Source organism: Panthera leo, chromosome C2, assembly GCF_018350215.1.
Source record: "Panthera leo isolate Ple1 chromosome C2, P.leo_Ple1_pat1.1, whole genome shotgun sequence".
Classification (NCBI taxonomy): domain Eukaryota; kingdom Metazoa; phylum Chordata; class Mammalia; order Carnivora; family Felidae; genus Panthera; species Panthera leo.
In genome coordinates this window covers 48,736,283-48,752,559 of record NC_056687.1, presented here as the reverse complement: position 1 = coordinate 48,752,559, position 16,277 = coordinate 48,736,283, and the positions used below count along the sequence as shown (strand labels likewise).

Genomic DNA, 16,277 nt, shown 5'->3' with positions numbered 1-16,277 from the left:
AGAGATTTTTGTGTAATGTATTTTTGTTTTCATTTGTCTGTAGGTATTTTTTCATTTCTCCTTTTATTTCTTTTATTTCTTTGATGATCCTTTGGCTATTCAGAAGCATGTTGTTTAATCTCTTTGTTTTTTACCATTTTCTTTCTGTAATTGATATCTATTTTCACACCATTGTGGTCAGAAAAGATGTTTTATATGATTTCAATCTTCTTGAATTTATTGAGTTGTTTCATGGCCCAACATGTGATCTGTCCTGGAAAACATTCCAGATGCATGAGAAGAATGTGTATTTTGCTGCTTTTGGATGGAATGTTCCGTATGTATATATTTTAAGTCTATATGGTGTAATATATCATTTAAATCCAGTGTTTCACTGTTGATTTTATGTCTGGATGCTCTATCCATTGGTAAGTGAGGTATTAAAGTCTCTACCTATTTTTGTATTTCTGTCAATTTTTCCCTTTAGGCATGTTAATATTTGCTTTATGTATTTTGGTCCTCCTATGTTCGGTGCATATGTATTTATAAATGTTATAGCTCCTGGTTGGATTGACCCCTTTATCATTATGAGTGATGAGTATATCTGTACCAGATTTCTTTTTGTTTTCATTTGCATGGGATATCTTTTTCTATCCCTTCACTTTCAGCCTTTGCATGTCTTTACTTCGGAAATGAATCTCTTGTGGGCAGCATACAGATGAGCCATGTGTATTAATCCATTCAGCCACTCTTTGTCTTTTGATTAGAAGATCTAGTCCATTTATATGTAATTATTGATAGGTATCTACTTTTGCTACTTTGTTAATTTGTTTTCTGACTTTTTTTGTAGTTTATTCTGTCCCTTTCTTCTTTTTCTCTCTTCACTTGTGGTTTGATAACCTTCCTTAGTATTGCATTTAGATTCCTTTCTAATTTTCTTTTGTGTATTTACTATAAGTTTTTGCTTTGTGATTACCATGAGATTCACATATCTTATATATATAACAGTCCATTTTAATTTGATAGCAACTTAAATTTGAATACATTTCAACACTCTACATTTTTAACCTCCCCCCATGTTTTTTTTTAATGTTTATTTATTTATTTTGAATAAGAGCAAGCCTGACTGGGGAAGGAAAAGAGAAAGGGAGAGAGAGAATCTGAGCCTGACTCAGGCTTGATCTCACAACCATGAGATTATGACCTGAGCTGAAATCAAGAGTCGGATGCTTAACCAACTGAGCCACCCAGACGCCCCTGTTTTATGTTTTTGATGTCATATTTTACATCTTTTTATGTCATATGTCCCTTAACTGATTATTGCAGTTTTAGTTAATTTTACTACATTTGTCTTTTGACCTTTATGCTAGCTTTATAATTGATTAACCCATTACGTTTATAATATGTTTAACTTTTCCTATGAGACTTTTACTTTTGCATGTTTTCTTGTCATTAATCAGTTCCATTGCTTTTCAACTGAAAGAAGTCTGTTTAATATTTCTTGTAAGGCCTGTTTAGTGGTGATGAACTGCCTTAGCTTTTGCTTATCTGAAAAACTCTCTCTTTACATCTTTCTGAATGATAATCTCACTGTAGTTGGGTATTCTTTCCTTTCAGTACTTTGAAAATTTCATGCCACTACTTTCTGGCTTGCAGTGTTGCTGCTGAAAAATCTGCTGACAGCCTTGTGGGATTTCCCTTGCACATAAGTTTTTTTTTTTTTTTTTCCTTGTGCTGCATTTAGGAGTATCTCTTTGTCTTTACCTTTTGACATTTTAATTATAGTGTGTCTTGGTGTAGATTGCTTTGGATTCATCTTTTTTGGAACTCTCTGTGCTTCCTGGACTTGGATGTCTGTTTCCTTCCCAGATTAGGGAATTTTTCAGCCATTATTTATTTAGATAAGTTTTCTGCCTCTTTTTCTCTCTCTTCTCTTTCTGAGACCTCTATAATGTGTATATTATTCCATTTGATGTTGTTCCATAAGTCCCTTAAGGCATTGTCACTTGTTAAAATTATTTTTTCTTTCTGCTGCTCTGTCTGGGTGAGTTTCATTGCTTTGTTTTCTAGCTTGGTGATCTGTGTTTTTCTGCTTCTTCCAGTCTGCTGTTGAAACCCTCTAATGTACTTTTTAGTGCAGTTATTGTATCCTTCAGTTCTGTGATTTATGTTTGGTACTTTCTTATATTTTCTCTTTGTTGAAGTGCTTGCTGTGCACATCCCTTATACTTCCAAGTTTGGTAAGCACCTTTATGAACATTATTTTGAGTTATTTATTAAGTAGATTACTTATCCCTATTTCATTAAGGTCTTTTTCTGATGTTTTCTCTTGTTCTTTCACTTGGAACATATTCCTCTGTCCCCTCATTTTGTCTGATTCTTTGTGTTTGTTTTCTATGTATTAGATGAAACAGCTACCTCCCTGAGTCTTGTAGGAGTGGTCTTAAGTAGTGATTTTATCCGTGGGGGCCAGAAGCACAGTCCCCTCTGGCCACCAGAGCCAGGTGCTCCATGGATATCCCCTCTGTGTGCATGTGCTGGGCTGTAGTGTGGGGAGTGGGTGGGTGGGGTTCTTTCCCAGGCTGTCGGTGACATATTTTTGGCAGGGGTCGGGTCATGGTGCTCTCCTCAGTGGCTGTATTGGGGGTGTGGGGGAAGGTGTAGCACTTGCCTGGCTGGCTATGGCTCAGCTGTGGCACGGGGTGTGGGGTGATGTTTGCCTGCCTGGCTGTGATGTTCCTGTGGTGTGGGATGGGAGCCCCACATGTGCTGGCAGTGTGGAGGGAGGTTGCCAAAATGGCACTCACCAGCACTGGCGTTAGTAAGGTAGAGTAAGATTGCAAAAATGGCACCTACAGTGCTTCTGTCCTTAGAGAAACCTCTAACAGGTCCCTTCTTTTTGGCAGTTACTTTAAGAGTAGTGTGTCTCCTTTACACATGGTTTAGGTGCTTTTCAAACTTCTTTTAATACCATAAGATCTAGTAATTCCACTACTGGTTATTTACTCAAAGAAAATGAAAACACTAATTAAAAAAGATACATGTGCTCCTATGTTTAAGTTATGGAAACAACCTAAGTAGGCCATTGATAGATGAATAAAGAAGATGTGGTGTGTGTGTATATATATATATATATATATATATATATATACACACACACACAATGGAATATTATTCTGCCATAAAAAGAATGAGATCTCGCCATTTTCAACAACATGGATGGACCTAGTGGGTATTATGCTAAGTGAAGTAAGTCAGACAGAGAAAAGCAAATAACCATATAATTTCACTTTATGTGGAATCTAAAAAAAACAAAACAAACACATACACATGCAAATGAACAAATAAACAAAAACAGAAATAGATCCATAAACACAGAGAACAAGCTGATGATTATCAGAGGAGAGGGTGGTGGGGTTATGGGTGGTTATCAGAGAGAAGGGGAGTAGGAGGTACAGGTTTCCAGCTATGGAGTGAATGAGTCATGGGGATGAAAGGTACAGCATAGGGATTATCGTCAATGATATTATAATAGCATTCTGTGGTGATAGATGGTAGCTATACTTGTGGTGAACATAGCATAATGTATAGAGTTGTAGAATCACTATGTTGTACACCTAAAACGAATATAACATTGTGTATCAACTCTACTTCAGTTAAAAACTCTCTTTGAAACAAACAAACAAACAAACAAACAAGCAAACAGATATTGCTGCTTTTGCTCTGGGTTCTGGGGCGAGTAAGTCTGTGAGTGAGTCCTTTAAGGGCAGGTTTTCCATTCCCTATAGTTCTGGACATGGTCCCTGTTGGTTTTATGTTTGGAGGGCTGGTCTCAGGGGTGCAGGACTGAAGGGTTGAGGTGTCTGATATGGAGCACAAACTCCTTGCTCCTCAGGGAAAAGTTCCATGTTGGTGAGATTTCATTCTGATTGTGGATTGCAAGTCTTTGGGTGGGTTTTGGTGAAAGCATATCTCTGCTTCTCCTATCCAACTCAGTGTGGCCCTTTTATCTTTTGTTGTGGAGATGCTGTCCACCTAGTTTTCAGGACTTTTTCAGAGGAAAATTTTCCATATGAAGCTATATATTTGTTGTGTATATAGGTGAAGGTATGTTCAGTATCTTCTGATGCTGACATCTTGAACCCAACAGCAGGAGGTTTCTTAAGGGATCTATCTCACGAGAAATATAACAATTCAACAGTGAAAGAAGTATTTTAGAAATCCAGCCTGTAATACTGTAGCCAGAATATAGTCAGCCTGTATCTTCTACTGGGGAGCTCTTAAAAGTACCATGTCTGGGTCCTATCCTCAACCAATTAAGTTGGAATCTCTAGGGTGTGAGGCCTGGACATTGGTGCATTTTTTTGTTTTTTGTTTTTTAATTGAGAGAGAGAGAGAGAGGGAGAGAGAGAGGAAGGGGGGGGGGAGAGAGAGAGAGAGAAAGAGAGACAGAGAGACAGAGAGAGAGAGAGAGAGAGAGAGAACGAACCCAAGCAGGCTCTGCACTGTTAGCCCAGAGCCCCATGTGGGATTAATCTCAGGAACTGTGAGATCATAACCTGAGTTGAAATCAAGAGTCAGACGTTTAACCAACTGAGTCACCCAGGTGCCCTGGTGTTTTTAAAACGGTTTCATGTGATTTTAATGTTATTTAGGGTAGAGAATGATTGTTCTTTTCTATTTTCCTTTTTCAGTTTTTGCCCAGGAAATATTTCATGAGTTTCTTCTATACATATAGCACTTCTTATTTTTTGTTTTTTAGAAGTAAGCATAGATTGAAGTATATAAACTCCCACGAAATGCCATGGTCATTTTACCCATTAGCATCACATCTAAACTTTTCTGCATAGACTTATCTTTATATGATTAAATAATTAGCATGTTCAAGGATTGTGTTTCTGTCTACTTTTCTATCCCGGAAGTTATTAATACTATATTACTACATTAGTAAAAAGTCACTAGAAAGAGAAAATTGTATTTTTTAAGTGAGGTGCCATTTTGTAGATGTTGATATTCTTTCGAGGTAGCAAGACCACATTTTGATGTGGTGACATTTCATATCAAAACAAAAAACCTTAAGTAGTTAAATACATTTCAGAATGAATAATATTTCTAATTGTTCTTTCCTGCTGTAGGCAATGTGCTTAGGTTTTTGACATCAAATTACAGAGAATAGTAATTTTGTATATAGAGTATTTAAGCTAATAAGACAGAGTAAGGGACCATCTAAAGCAAGAGAAATATTTTTTCTCACAAATTCATTTTGGAATCTTTTAAATATGGTATCTCATCTCTCCCCAATTTACGATGAGTTTCAAGAGGTACGTGGTTTTTCCCTAGGGTTTTCAAATAGTGTGTGGTTGAATAGGGGTTTGATTAGAGATCTGTTTGATTGGAGAACCCATGTCCCCACCCCCTCCCCACCAATATTACATTGTCTATGTGTCCCTAGAAAATCTGGGAATGTTACACATAGGTGATATTTGAAATCATTTTTGTGTGTTTCTTTTATCTATGATATGATTTAGCCTTTTTTTCCCCCCAGGATAATACCCTTCAAGCTGAATGGCCCTCAGCAGATGAATCCACCACCAGCAGTATTTCACCACTTGATTTCAGCTCTGGTCCTCCCTCAACCAATGGCAGGGAACTCTGGTCAGAAAGCCCTTTGGGTGATTTAGTGTCTACACCCGAATTAGCCTTTCCCGCGAAGGTGGGCCTCAGTTCTTCCCCAGAGGTTTTAGAGGTTAGCAGCTTGACTCTTCATTCTGTCACCCCAGCAGTGCTTCAGACTGGCTTGCCTGTGGTTTCTAAGGAAGGAACTTCTGGATCTCACATATTAGAAGATGGTAAGTGATTCTAATCACTTTTCATACTTTTTTACTTTATTATATCAGATGACAAAGGTTTTGAAGAAAGAATGCCACTAAGGCTAATAGAGAAGCATGGTAACATCTATTAGGAGGAAATATCTTGGAAAAGCTGTGTGAGAGAGGAAACAATCAGATTTAATTGGTTGGAATGGAGATTCCAAATAGGTAAATAACAAGACATGAACTTGGTGGGGTGGGAGTGGGGGATCAGTTAATAGATGTTTTGAACATCCTATGAAAGAATACATAATTGAATTAAATTACTATTAAAGAACTACTTTATTAACTTGGATGTTAAATGTTATAGTGATAAACAACATCAAAGAAAATTATTCTAGTATCTTTTTTTTTTTTTTTTTTTTAAATTTTGTTAACGTTTATTTTTGAGAGACAGAGCATGAGTGGGGGAGGGGCAGAGAGAGAGGGAGACACAGAATCCCAAGCAGGCTCCAAGCTCTGAGCTGTCAGCAGAGAGCCCGACGTGGGGCTCGAACTCACGGACCACGAGATCATGACCTGAGCCGAAGTCAAATGCTTAACCAAGTGAGCCACCCAGGTGCCCCTATTCTAGTATCTTTTAGTAGTATTAATTGCGGGGGCCCAATATAGAGAATTTAGCTTGCATTAGGCTTGACAAAGGGAGAATGTAAACCAGGGTAGCTGTAGCAGAGATTAGGAAATGAAAATCAAGTAGATGATTTAGTTGTGGCAGAAAGGAAAAATCAATATGACTTATGGATGGAGTATATTTGTGAAAGAGGAAGTTAAAGATATAAATAATGAGTCCAGGATTTTAAACATTGGGTAAATCTGGAGGATGATGGGCAATAAACGTAATAAGGAGATCAGAATTCAAAGACAAAATTTCCTGGATTTTCTGTCTAGTTTCCACTAGATTCAGTCTTTGTTGTCAATATGGTTCTTTATTTTCATGGAGTAAAAAACTAAAATCTTTAAAGATGAATTATTTCAATAGCTGAGATCTTGTTATCCTCAGGGAAGGGGGTATATTCATGACTGATTGTACCACATCACAAAATCATGAGATCCTCTTGCTTGCTTATATATCAAAGTAAAAATCAGCACTGTACATCCTAACTTAATGAGAAAAACAAATAGCTTGCTTTATTAGGAGAACTAGGAATACATTTTGACAATTCTGTAGATTAATTAATGGAAAACTTTATTTTTAGGATTAATCAAAGTTGAAGGGCCAGAAGATATTCTTTCTGTTCATTCATTGCCTTCAAGTCCATTCACTCATCCAGTGCCAAAGGAAACGATATCATCTGTGGAAGACTCTGAAGTGTCTTTGACATCCTCACCATATCTGGCCTCCTCTGTCACTTTAGATCTTGCTAAAGAAACAATGATACCTTTTGGCTTGGACTCTTTGGCCTCCAAAGTCAAAGGCCAATTAGAAGTGAGCACTTTGATGCCAGACACATCCATAGAAAAAGAGTTTATATTTGAGAGTGGTTTAGGTTCAGGGTCTGGGCAAAAGGTGGATCTGATTTCTTGGCCATGGAGTGAGACTTCATTTGAGAAGAGTTCTGAACCACTGTCTAAGTCATGGCTTGAAGATCAGGAATCACTTATGCCAACTGAAGGTATAGATGAGAAATTAGGTATAGATGACAAAGATTCCACAGGGCAAAGTACTGAGCATTTAAAATATGGATATTATGATAGATCCACACACTTTGCAGAGGAAGAGCTCATTGGTGGACCTACTGTGCCCATCTTTGCAGAGACCACAACTGAATCTGCATCTCTAATTCTCTCCAAGCAAATATCAGAGGCACCTGACATTGATGATTACTCAGTTACCAAAGCACCTCTTCTATTGACAGCTATAGCAATCTCTGCTTCTACTGGTAAACCAGAGCTACCATTTCTAAAGAAGGATATGGAACAAACTATAGAATCATCCAGCCGTGAGTGGTTTGACAGCAAGGTTTCAATTATGAAGCCAGATATGCAACCTTTGGGGACCATATTGCCAGAATCAGATGTAGTTTGGGCAAGAACTTCTTCCCTGGGGAAATTGTCCAGAGACATATTGGCAAGTACACTACAGAGTACTGACAAGCTCTGGCTGAAATCTTCCATGACACAGTCTACCAAATTGTCTCCAACCACAAGCTCCACCCTGCTAGAGGATGAAGTAATTATGGGTGTACAGGATATTTCATTAGAACTGGACCGGATAGGCACAGATTACTATCAGCCTGAGGTAATCCCTGAGGAAAATGGCAAGGTTGGTAGTTATGTGGAAATGTCTACAAATGTTCAGTCCACAGAGAGGGCTATTGTGGTGCAACCCACAGAAGGAGGTGACTTGAGTCATACCCAGACTGCAGGAGCTTTGGTGGTTTTCTTCAGCCTCCGAGTGACAAACATGATGTTTTCGGAAGACCTATTTAATAAAAACTCTTTGGAGTATAGAGCACTGGAGCAAAGATTTTTGGAACTGGTAAGCACAAGAAATGAAACATGGGTATTAGTGAATAATCGTGTATGTACTAACCCTCTTTCTCCCAAACATAAAATCTGAGCCAGTGAAAGTCTGGTCTGTTGTGCACATTGATTTGTAAATAGCATCATAGTCTACGGTTGGTAGAAAAACAATACAACAGATAGATACAAGAAATGGGAAACACAAATATGGCCTGAAGGTTATATAATAACTTAGATACTGAAGATTGTATTCCATGAATCATGGAACTGAAACAAGTTTACAATTTCTTTTCACATTTTATTATGAGACCAGTTTTCTGTAGGTACTAATAATACCTTGACTGTTGTGAACCTTGGTTTTTGTTAAATGTGTTATTTTTATTTTGGGGGGGGGCAGTAAGAGAGCACAAGCAGGGCAGAGGCAGAAAGAGAGAAGGGAACAGAGGATCTGAAGCAGGCTTTGTGTAGACAGCAGAGAGCCTGATATGGGGCTTGAACTTGAGAACTGCAAGATCATGACCTGAGCCAAAGTTGGATGCTTAACCAACTAAGCCACCCAGTCATGCCTTGACTGTTGTGATTCTTTAGTGAAACAGAGAGAATAAACTCTCTGTTATCTAAAACTGTCTATGAGTTTCATGGATTCTTAAATATTGCTGTGAAAATCTCTTGACTCTCAACTCTCTTGACTCTCAGGTGATTGGCAATTTATACTTTTATTGATGAACAGTTTAAATAATTGAAATACTGAATATAGAATTGAAATAGAATATAATGTCAAAAAGTGGGGGAGGGGCTCATTCTTGTTTTTTGGGTGGGGGTTGGTATGTTTTGAACAAAATAGCAAAACCTTGTAAACAAACTGACTACTTTTCATGTATTGTAGCTGGTTCCCTACCTCCAGTCAAATCTCACAGGGTTCCAGAATTTAGAAATCCTGAACTTTAGAAATGGCAGTATTGTGGTGAACAGCCGAATGAAGTTTGCCAAGTCTGTCCCTCCTAATGTCAACAATGCTGTATACATGATTCTGGAAGACTTCTGTACCACGGCCTACCAGACCATGAACTTGGCTATTGATAAATACTCCCTCGATGTGGAATCAGGTAATGGTATTGAATGCTGATGGTGGTTTCTTAATAGAATCCGGTTATTATTCTTGTGCATTTTCTTCTTCTTCTTTTTTTTTTTCTCCTAAATTCTTTTTTTTTTCAATATATGAAGTTTATTGTCAAATTGGTTTCCATACAACACCCAGTGCTCATCCCAAAAGGTGCCCTCCTCAATACCCATCACCCACCCTCCCCTCCCTCCTACCCCCCATCAACCCTCAGTTTGTTCTCAGTTTTTAACAGTCTCTTATGCTTTGTGCATTTTCTTCTATAGTGAATCAAGGTAAATTCAATACTTGTAGGAAAAAGAGTATTATGTCAGGCAGAATCTCCACATCTTGGTAATTATTAAATGATCTCTTCAAAGGACATCAATATCATTCTCTTTTAAAAAGGGTTGTTCACATGTATTACCTTGTTTACCTCCCATTCCCTTTTCTTTTCTTTTTTTTCCCCATTCCCTTTTCTACCTGCTCTGTCTAGCTTTCTTTTACTTATCCCCTGGATCTGCTCTACTCATCTCTGAGTTGCCAAACCCAAAAGATTTGCACTCTCTTTCCTTCTATATTACTTTCCTAAGCTGTTTTATCCATTTCCATTATTGTAAATCTTATATAAATGTCAGTAACTCTCCACATTTATTAATGCTTATTTATTTTTGAGAGAGAGAGAGAGAGAGAGAGAGAGCGAGAGCGCACAAGCAGGGGAGTGGCAGAAAGAGAGGGAGACACAGAATTCGAAGCAGGCATCTTTTAAGTAAATTGAATCCTTCTGTCAGCTTCACTGTCTTGAGAAATGAAAGCCATATTCACTCACGTACTTAAGCCAGAAACCTGGGAAGTCATTCTGATAACTCAGTTTCCATCACCCCCAAACTTATATTAATTCTGAAAATTCTAAATATGTCTTAAATCTGTGTACTTCATTATCACCTTTCGTTTAAACCAGTTTCCCCACTACCTGTATTATTCCCCCCCCTATACAGACCGCAGCCAGGGTGCTCTTTCTAAAACATCAATCAGATTATTTCACTTCCCTACTTGAAATCTTCAGTGGCTGCCTGGTTCAATAGCCATGAGCTCTGGTCCCTTTTTTTTCACCCGTATCATCCAGTGAAACTAACTTCTTTGCTCACCATATTGTACTCAAATTAGCTTGTTTTACTTCTTCAGATTCAAGAAACTTGCAAGAAAATTTGCATATACTTACTGTCCCTGTTGCCTAAAACTCTTTCCCCTCTCTGCTGATTTCTGTTCACCTTTTATGCCTCAGTTCAAATGTTTTTTCCTCAAGATTTTCACTGACTCACCCATAATCTGGATTGGGTCTTTCCTTTTAGTCTTTCCTGTAATATAATATTCTTTCCTGCTATAGAGTGTATAACTTTTGTAATAATGATTATTTATGCACATAGTTGCTTTGTGGCTATTTTTCCAGTTGAGCTATCCACAAGGACAGAGACTTGTCTGATTTATTAATCACTTTCTGGCCCAAACCTAGCACAGTATCTTGCATGTAAGAGATACTCAAAAATACTGTGACTGGCTGAAATAAACCATTGTTTTTATTTGGAACACTTGGATGCAGAGGATACTGTTGGATCCTCAAACTTTGTTCTCTTTTTCCTTCCATAGAGAGAACAGTGATTTTGAGTAGGAGTAAGGTGAAATGCCTAGGTTTGTATTTCTCTAGTGCCTTTTACTCTCAAACTGGTTTGGGAGTCAACACTATTCTTTAACTGGGAGAAAAGCCAACATTCTTCCCTTTGAAATTTTTGAAGGAACATCATTCATTCAAAATGAGGAAAGTGTGGGGCAGTGGAAGAAGAAATTAATTATAATTTGGAAGGCCTGGTTTCTTGCCTCTGCTCTGCTGTTTGTCATTTGTGTAACTCCAGATGAGCTATTTTATCTCTGAGGCTTAGTACTTATATGTTAAATGGGGATAGTATTATTACCTGGTCTATATATTTCATGGGGGCTAGTCTAAGGATTAAACAAAAACCATGCAAAAACATTTGACTACCCACACAAATACAAACAGTTATGATTTATACAACTTTTGCAAAAGTCCACCTACTTCTTTTTAAAGAGATTATAATAGGGGCGCCTGGGTGGCTCAGTCAGTTAAGTGTCCGACTTTGGCTCAGGTCATGAACTCACAGTTCATGGGTTTGAGCCCTGTATCAGATTCTGTGCTGACAGCTCAGAGCCTGGAGCCTGCTTTGGATTCTGTGTCTCCGTCTCTCTCTGCCCCTCCCCTGCTCTGTCTCTGTCTCTCTCAGAAATGAATAAACATTGAAAAAATAAAAAATAGAATTACAATAAAGAAGTACGTTCACTTCAGTTTTGTGTGTAACTCACATGTCAGCTGCATGGCAAGTCATCTAGGTTTATAGGGTCACCTTTTCCTTTAATATTCAAATGAACTGGAATCAGCCTCTCCCTTGTGCAGTGTAAAACCTGCATTCGCGGCCTTCTCACTCTCACTATCTCTAGGAATTATCCGGGAATTTAAATATTTCTTAATTATCTCCAGCTCTGAGTTAGTTGAGCTGAGTTTCCAGTCACATTTACTTTGACCCATGTGGTTGTTCTTTATGTTAACCCAACGCAGATCACAGTTCCGTTTTTCACTTCCCAGAACACCTCTAACCCAAGGTAGTTGATTCTGTCAGATATTTGCCGATGGTATGAGGGTTATGGAAGAGGCTTTATTGTAGCGTTGCAGGTGGCTTAAGCATATTACTATTAGGCTTAACCATCCTAAATTCCTCAGCAAATCTTTCAAAGGCATCTCTTACTGGCCAACTTTTTCTCCAGGACCCAGTCAGCTACCATGTTATTCTGGCTGCTCTTGCTGTCTTTCCAGACCCTCTTCACATTTCCTTCACTCTTATTTTCCTGAACCCATAAATCCTTCTCTTAGCATTCTACTGGGGAAAAAAACCAGAATGTATTCATTCTACAATTTAGATCCTGTCTCCTATCTTAAGCTGAGCTCTAAGTCTACCTTTGATTCTTCCAAACAGAGGGTCATGCATTCTGGGCATCCTCACCTTCAACCCGCACAAAGACCTAGAAAGAGACCTTCAAACTACAGCCTTTTATTTACATGATTATATATTAGTCTTGGTTTTTCTCAGTCTGGAAGCAAAAGGGAGCAAGATTTTTTTTTTCCTCTTATACTCTATTTTCCTTCCCTCCCTCCTGAAAAAACATTCACCTATACCCACATAGAATGGCCACGAAGTTTTCAAATTTCTAAGTAGGTATTTTCCTATAGCATGCATATTTTTAGTTAAAAGACTTCCAATTAAAACACTATTTTATCCCAAGATGGACTAGAGACAAGGCTGACTTGTCTCTTGCCTTACTTGTTTTCACGTCATGTTTCAGAAATTTTTGAACTTTTATCAAGAAAAGGGAGCCACACAATACCATCCTTCCCACCCCCTATATATACTCCTTTTCTTCACATCTAAGATTAGATTATTTTCTCATTACAGAGTGACAAAATGAATACTAGGGTAAAGATGCATAGACTTAGGAAATACACAGATGAATCCTGCATATAGAAACTGCCCATCTGTCATCACATTTGGATGCTCTCCTTGTTATAAGAGCATCTTATTAGTGTCTCTTATATTAATGTCCTAGGGCTGCTATAACAAAGAACCACAAACTGATTGGTTTGTAACAACATAGCACTTTATTCTCTCATAGTTCTGGAAGCTAGAAATCCAAAATCAAGGTGTTTGGTAGGGCCACATTTCCTCTGAAAGCTCTAAGAAAAATTCCTTCCTTGCCTCCTTCTAAGCTTCTGGTGTTTGTCGACAATCCTCGATGATCTTGACTTATGGATGCATCATGCCAGTCTCTGTCTCCATCTTTATATGGCCTTCTTTTCTGTGTGTTTGTGTCTCTGTGTTCAAATTTCCCTTTTCTTTTAAGGACATCAGTTATTGGGTTAGGGTCCACCCTAATCAAATATGACTTCATCTTAACTTGATCACATCTGCAAAGAACCTGTTTCCAAATAAGGTCATATTCTGAGGTTCTGAGTGGACATGAATTTTGGGGGCTATACTATTCAACTGCGCTCATCTCCACATTCCTTCATAGGATAAAGGAAAATAAGCTGCAGAGATCCAAAGTCCAAGACCACAGATTTGTGCAGGGTATCTTTAATCTCCAGAGCAGCAAGGAAATCATTGATTCTCAAAACCATATTAGTTTCTCTGGAAACAGAGACTATGCTCTTTATTTTTTTTAGCTCCCCTTACCTTTTGGCTAAACTTCATGATTTTTCATCTAGATGAGTCTATGGATCATCTCCACCTATTTCACCTGTCTTTGGTATCTGTGTCACCATTTGCCACTCACAGATTGCTGTTTATCAGTGAAGACATATAGTGGGATGTTCTTCGGTAGGATAGAAGACCCATCATGGTCATTGTCTTGTATCACTTTTGACTTGTTATTGTCATAATTATTTAAAATTTTTATTTTTTCTCATATAATAAAGAAAAATAGTTACTGAAGTCAAAATATTATTGGGAATGGCCTCAGGTGGTATAGGGGTGATTTATTTTTCTCACATTGGCTTCAGCAAATTTCAGATGTTCTTAGCTACTCTTATTGGGTTATATCCACCCCTGAGGCTCCTATCAGTTCTTCTCTGGGCTCTGTTTCCTCATCCCATGTTCTCAGTGTGGAGAACTGGCATTTAGCATTGTATACAGAACACAGGTAGTACTGTAACTACTATAGTAGGTTAGGGTTGGTGCAAATGAATGGTATATGAAAACTATGTTGAATTTAGATTGATAATTACATGGCATGTGTTTTAAGGCTTCCACATGCTTCTTTGATAAAAAATGTAAAAAAAAACCCAGGTCATTGGGTTTTATACTTTAGTTCTGGGTTTCAGAAAATTTGACAGAAGTTCATCAATCCAAGGATGGGTGAGAATTTTTTGTGGTATTGGTGGTGATGGTATACTTTAATGGTTCAGGAATGGGGTTGTCCTCTGGTACTTTGCAGTGGGAGAGTGTTACTGGAGGGGCTTCATGTATCCCAGCCCCTGTATTTTGCCTTTTCTTGTATAATTCTCTGGTTTGTTTGATATTTTAGGTGATCAAGCCAACCCTTGCAAGTTTCAGGCATGCAATGAATTTTCTGAGTGTTTAGTCAACCCCTGGAGTGGAGAAGCAGAGTGCAGATGCTACCCTGGGTACCTGAGTGTGGAAGAACTGCCCTGTCAGAGTCTCTGTGACCTACAGCCTGACTTCTGCTTGAATGATGGAAAGTGTGACATTATGCCTGGACATGGGGCCATTTGTAGGTATGTTGCATAGAGATTTTGGCTTCCCAAGGTTATAGATAACTTCCTCTGTAGTCATTGTCTACACCTATGACTTTAGGATAATCATAGCAATATTTACTATAAAAGTTATATCTAGGCAATAGATGGATGCCATCTAGTTCTCATGTGAAGACTGGGTCAGTTAATAGGCCTGAATTATACCCAGTTCAATTGGTTATTTTACTTTATACTTTTAGGAAGCTATAAGAAGAACATTATTTAAATATGTCTTACTTGGAGAGTACTTGCAGTAGTTGGTGTTCACTGTGTTGTTAGGCATAAGATTAATACTTTATACTGTGAAGTTTTTGTGGTCCTCTTGGATGTGTTGTTAAAGGCTTTGAGCTGCTCTTGGTCCTACTGAGTATTCAAAAATAAAGTTCCTAAGATCCATTTTTTTTAAAAGCAGAGCCTAAGAAAGTCCACAGACAGACGAGCAGATTCAGGTAGCCTGACCATTCTCCTCTACTCATTTCCCTTAAACAAAACAGAACTAGTCAACCTCTGAACTACACAACAACTAGTCACATGGATGTAAATGGAGAAAACGCTTAGAATAAATGGGAGAAACATGAATAAGAAGATGGTTTGTGAACGTCAAAATGGGTGAATTTTGGTATAGATGCCAGACACAGAGAACATAGGGGGGGATGATCAGACTCTTTTGAATGAAAAAATATAAAGTTGAACTAGAAAACTCCAAGGAAAAATAGTTTTCTGATTTCCAGAGAAATTAATATTATTTTGAAAAGCAGTCATTTTCTTGCTGCTCTGGGAATTGAAGACACTTTTGCCCAAGCCTGGGGCCTCAGGGTTGGGGGAATCTCTGCAGTGTGGTGAAAGGAGATGAGGAGTTCGGAGACTGGAGTCTAGACCCAGATTTGTTGCTGACTAATTGTGTGATCTCATAGTCACTTTCCTTCGTGGGCCTGTGTTTTGTTAAGTATAAATAAGAAAGTTAAATAGAGTACTTTCTTTCGATCTACTCAGTCTTTTATTTAGTCAATTACAAATCGTCATGGAAGACCTGCCAGGTCGGCACCAGCCATTAATCACAACCTTAAATTGTATAATCACTTAACCTGTTATGTTCACTCCTTTACTGAAGCTTCACATGGTCAGTATTTATTTCACTACCTTTCCCCGGTCCCACCAAAGTTCTGCCATTGTTGTTTTCAGCACAGTGGTTCTGTTTTTGGACTTTGTCTCTTCTCATTACAGATGCCGGGTGGGTGAGAACTGGTGGTACCGAGGTGAGCACTGTGAGGAGTTTGTGTCTGAGCCCCTGGTAATAGGCATCACCATTGCCTCCGTGGTTGGACTTGTCCTTGTTTCGTCTGCTGTTGTCTTCTTCCTCGTCAGGACTCTTCAGACTCATCATGTTAGGAGAGAGAGAGAGAGGCCCAGCAGGTATATAAAGAAAATTGCTCTCTAATGGAATAAAATACTCCTTTTATTCATTTATTTTGTACTTACTAAATGCCCT

General features: G+C 38.3%; 1 protein-coding gene across 1 annotated transcript in view; it reads left to right on the top strand.

Annotated features, from left to right (window-relative positions):
* Positions 1-16,277, top strand: part of IMPG2 (interphotoreceptor matrix proteoglycan 2) — a 246,442-nt gene that overhangs the window by 70,217 nt on the left and 159,948 nt on the right. The window contains exons 13-17 of the mRNA XM_042954342.1: positions 5,525-5,828; positions 7,046-8,328; positions 9,199-9,418; positions 14,560-14,770; positions 16,013-16,201. Coding sequence (XP_042810276.1) covers positions 5,525-5,828; positions 7,046-8,328; positions 9,199-9,418; positions 14,560-14,770; positions 16,013-16,201 — 2,207 coding nt within the window. The remainder of the gene's footprint in view (positions 1-5,524; positions 5,829-7,045; positions 8,329-9,198; positions 9,419-14,559; positions 14,771-16,012; positions 16,202-16,277) is intronic.